This window comes from Scylla paramamosain, chromosome 11 (genome assembly GCF_035594125.1).
Source record: "Scylla paramamosain isolate STU-SP2022 chromosome 11, ASM3559412v1, whole genome shotgun sequence".
Taxonomy (NCBI): domain Eukaryota; kingdom Metazoa; phylum Arthropoda; class Malacostraca; order Decapoda; family Portunidae; genus Scylla; species Scylla paramamosain.
The window spans coordinates 890,001-895,000 of record NC_087161.1 but is presented as its reverse complement, the minus strand read 5'-3'; the positions used below and the strand labels follow the sequence as shown (position 1 = coordinate 895,000).

The following is a 5,000-nucleotide window of genomic DNA, read 5'->3' as shown; positions in this document are numbered from 1 at the left end:
TCGTGTGCTGTTTTTCCTCTCCCTTCTATTGTCTTCAGTGTAAAGAGAGAGAGAGAGAGAGAGAGAGAGAGAGAGAGAGAGAGAGAGAGAGAGAGAGAGAGAGAGAGAGAGAGAGAGAGAGAGAGACAATAGGTAATCTTTTGTTTCTTGTTTCTATTGTTGCTGTTGTTGTTGTTGTTATTATTATTGTTATTATTATTATTATTATTATTATTATTATTATTGTTGTTGTTGTTGTTGTTGTTGTTGTTGTTGTTGTTGTTTCTCATTATTATTGCAAAAAGGAAGAAAATATAATGCATTATTAAAAGTTCAAATCTGTTATAAAATTATTCTTTTACTGAATTAATTAGTCTCTCTCTCTCTCTCTCTCTCTCTCTCTCTCTCTCTCTCTCTCTCTCTCTCTCTCTCTCTCTCTCTCTCTCTCTCTCTCTCTCTCTCTCTCTCAAGATTTCTGAACCGTGAAACGAAAAATCAGACACGAAATGAGAGAGAGAGAGAGAGAGAGAGAGAGAGAGAGAGAGAGAGAGAGAGAGAGAGAGAGAGAGAGAGAGAGAGAGAGAGAGAGAGAGAGAGCGTGTGTGTAATTAAACCCTTGCACTTTTCTGTCATATAAACCATTAGGCCGAAAACTGAAATATAATGAAAAATTGCCTAAGAAAAAAGAAAAAGAAAAAGAAATGAACGGCAGGTTGAAGAGAGAAGGAGGAGGAAGAGGAGGAGAAAGAAGAGGAGGAGGAGTAAGAGGAGAAGAAGGAGGAAGAGAAGATGGAAGAGGATCAAGAAGAAGAGAATGAAAAAGAAGAGGAGAAGAAGGAGAAGGAGAAGAAGAGGAAGAGTAGAAGGAGGAGGAGGAGGAGGAGGAGGAGGAGGAGAAGAGTATGTGGAAGAGCATCAGGAAGAAGATAAGGAGGAAGAGCATCAGAAAGAAGAGGATGAGGAAGAGGAGGAGGAGGAGGAAGAAGAAGAAGAAAAAGAGTAGAGAGAGGAGGAGGAAAACGAGGAAGAGGAGGAGAGTAGGTGGAAGAGCATTAGGAAAAAGAGAAGGAAAAATAAGAGGAGAAGAAATAGGAGCAAGAATGTGATGAAGAAGAGGATATGGAAGAGGAGGAGGGGAAGGAGGAAGAGGAGGAGGAGGAGGAGGAGGAGGAGGAGGAGGAGGAGGAGGAGGAGGAGGAGGAGGAGGAAATGACCTTCATATGAACCTTAATTAAGTTCATGATATTTGGACATGCGTCTCTTAATGCACCGCTGTTCCTCCGTTTTCTATGCTTTTTTTTTTTTTTTTCCTTCGTTTTCTTTTCGTCTTCTATTTCTTTTCTTTTTTTTATGGTGATATTTTTCTTCTATTATTATATTTTTTTTACGAACGATATTTTCTTTTGTCTCTCGTCTTTCTTTTTCTTAATTTTCTGGAATATTATTTTTTTTTTTTTCCTGGGTTTCATTTGTTGGGTGATTTTTTTCCTTGTTGTTTTCCCAGTTTTTTTCTTTGTGTTTTCTTAATTTTCTTTAATGTTTTCCTTCATTTTTTTCTTCGTTTTCTTTTTTTTGTTTGTTTTCTTTGATTATTTTTTTATCTTTATTATTCCCGTTCTCTTTTATTTTCGTTTTCTTTTCTTTTTTACTTTTTCATTTTGTGTGACATTTTTCATTATTTTCTTTTCTTTCTTTCTTTTCTTTTGCTTTTAATGTGATTTGTTTTTCTTCTTCGTTTCTTTCAGTTTTTCTTTTTCTTTGTGTGTTCTTAGAAGTGACATTTTTCTTCCTTTCTTTTTTTTTCTTTTTTTCCTTTTTTCTTTTTATTTATTTTCATTCGGTGACATTTTTTCCTTTTTTCATTTTCTTATTTCGTCTTTTTGACAGGTGACTTTTTTTCTTTCGTTTAATTTCATTTCGTTTCTTTTCATTTTTTTTCACGGAATGCGGTTTATTTCACCTTCCTTTTTTTCCTTTTGTTTCTACATTTAATAAAAAAAAAAAATGTTCGTGTGTTAGTTGTGAGTTTTATTTTTCATTTTCTTTTTTTTTTTTTTGTATTTTGTGTTTTGGAAGACTATTTCTGTTTCCTATTGTTTTTACTGTTGTATTTATTTATTTATTTATTTATTTGTCATCTGTTTTTTTATGTATTCCTCTTTCTCCTTTTTCTTTCTCTTTGTGTATTTGTTTACTTATTTATTTATTATTTTTTTCAAGTTTTGAATCATAGTAATGATGACGATGATGATGATGATAGCAATAATAATAATAATAATAATAATGATAATAATAATAATGATAATAATAATAATAATAAATGGGTGGTATTAGTAGTAGTAGTAGTAGTAGTAGTGGTGGTGGTGGTAGTAGTAGTAGTAAAAGTAGCAATAGTAGGTGTAATTGTAACAGTAGTAGTAGTAGTAGTAGTAGTAGTAGTAGTAGTAGTGGTAGCAGTAGTTCTAGTTGCTGTTGTTGTTGTTGATATTGTTGTTGTTGTTGTTGTTGCTATTGTTGTAATTGTAGTTTCAATATGGATGTATTTTTAATTTTGTCATAATTGTGATGAATGAAATTAGTTATCTCTCTCTCTCTCTCTCTCTCTCTCTCTCTCTCTCTCTCTCTCTCTCTCTCTCTCTCTCTCTCTCTCTCTCTCTCTCTCTCTCTCTCTCTCTCTCTCTCTCAATCTATGTATATCTCACAATACATTACATTTTCTCTTATAATACGATATTTTTCACTCACTATTCACTAAATCTCTTTCACTCATTACTGCTCATCGTATTTTTTTTCATTCATCATACATTACTCATTATACATTATTATTTTCCCTCATACATTATACATTACGCTTTTTTCATTTACTGTACAATACCTTCCCTTCAGTCATTCCTATTACAACACGCGCGAGTAAATACGTGTTTGGTTAGCAGGTGTTCAAATGAGTTCAAGAAATGCGTTTTCTCCCATAATCCCTTTTTATTATTATTATTACTGTTGTTATTGTTATTATTATTATTATTATTATTATTATTATTATTATTATTATTATTATTATTATTATTGTAGTGTCGGGATGAGTCAAATTTATTAGTTTTTCTCCTTTATTATTTTTATCGTCATTATTACTTATTTTTATTAGTAATTAATCTTATATTATTATTATTATTACTATTACGTATTTTCATTAATATTTTTTTTTGCATGAGTGAGCGGTGGAATCACTCATATAAATATTTTTTTCCCCTTTACCATTTTTTTTTCATAATTTTTTACGTATTTCCGTTACTAATTATTTATTTTGTTTTATTCTATTATCACTATTACGTATTTTCATTACTAATTTATCACAGTTTTGCATCGGTGAGCGTTGGAATGAGTCAAATGAATTAGTTTCCCCCCATACCACTTTTTTATCATAATTATTACGTACTGTCATTACTAATCAATCTTTTTTATTTTCATTTTTTTCTTTTTTTTTTTTTCTATTTGTTGTGTCGTTTGAAGCGTTTGTTTGGCTGCGCTAATGACCACTAATGGAATAAACAGGTATAGTGTTTGTAGCGCGCACCTTGATTGCCTCTAATTAACAAGGTTACCTGCAACTCCACGCCCACGCCTATATTAACCCCTCCCCCCTTTTCACGCCCACGGTCACTTCATCCCTCTTTTTTTCACTCCCACGTCTCTATTACTTCTCATTTTTCACGCCCTCGGTTACTTTACTTATTTTCCTCACGCCCACGGCCACTTGCTACTCTTTTCTCACGCCCATTGTCACGTCGCTCACTCTTTTTACGCCCACGGTTGCTTTACTTACTTTTTTCATTCCTACGGTTCACTTCACTCATTTTCTCACGCCCACGGTCACTTAATCCTCTTTTTCACGCCTACAGTTCCTTTCAGCCATCTTTTCCACGCCCACTCACCAGTCTTCCTTTTATAGATTTGCATTCTGTCCTCCTTCGCCTTTTACAAGTATTTCTCCTCCTCCTCCTCCTCCTCCTCCTCTTCCTTCTCTTCCTTCTGCAGATACTCTTCCTCCTACCGTGTCTTCCACAGGTAACCTACTCTCTCCTCTTTCGCCTTCTTCAGGTATTTCATCTCCTCCTCCTCTTCTTCTTCTTCCTTCCTCCTCCAAAGAATAAGTACCCAAACAGTCTACTGTTACTGTTTGAGCTTCCTTTGTATTCCTTTGCATTCCTCCTCCTCCTACAGACACTTATCCTCTTTCATCGTCTCCCGCAGGTATAAGATGCTTCGGGACGGGCAGCAGCAGGAGGACGTGGACCCTGCCGTGCTGCAGGAGTTGGAGGGGCGCTATCTAACCTCGCCGGGGCCCAACCTAGAACAGAAGGTGCCCTCAGCCCTGCCTAACCTCAGGGCCACGCAGAGCCTCACATCCATGGTGGGTGATGGGGAGGGGGGAGATAGTGGATGGAAGGGTGGTGGGAAGGTGGTGAGAGGAAAGGGACGGGGTGGAAGGGAGGATGAATAGATGGAAAAGAAGGTGGATTGGATAGAATGAGTGGTATGTTTAGTGGATTAGAGGATCAATGAGGTGGTTGGGGGAGATGGAGGAGGAGGAGGCAGAAGGGGAGATAGAATAGCTGGGATAGGAGGAAGGGAGGAAACAGGAGGAGGAAGCGAAGGAAAGGAAGGGGAAGGTGCAAGAAGAGGAGAGGAGAATGATGGCTGGAAGGAAAGGGAAGAGGAGGAAGAGGGTATGTGGAGGGAAGGGAGTGAAAGGAAAGCGAATGTGGAAGAGGAGGAGTGATGAAAAGAAAGATGATGCATAGATGGAGGAGAAGGTGGATTAAATAGGTGATGTGCTTGGTGGATGGGAGGGTAGGGAGGGTGTCTGAAGGGTTGATGATAAGATAGGGAAGGAAAGGGGAAGGTGGAGGAGGAGGAAACTTGGTAAATGGAAGGAAGGGAAGGTGTTTCGACGGGGGGGAGGATAGGGTGGAGGGGAAGATGAAGAGTGGATGGAGAAGGTGGATGAAATGAGGGTATCTTTA

The 5,000-nt window shown here is 37.0% G+C and overlaps 1 protein-coding gene across 2 annotated transcripts in view; it reads left to right on the top strand.

Moving 5' to 3' along the window:
• The window catches only part of LOC135104745 (pikachurin-like), a 160,335-nt gene that overhangs the window by 110,326 nt on the left and 45,009 nt on the right, over window positions 1–5,000 (top strand). For both annotated transcript variants that reach the window (XM_064012305.1, XM_064012304.1), the window contains one exon: window positions 4,228–4,387. In XM_064012305.1, the coding sequence (XP_063868375.1) occupies window positions 4,228–4,387 (160 nt within the window). The remainder of the gene's footprint in view (window positions 1–4,227; window positions 4,388–5,000) is intronic.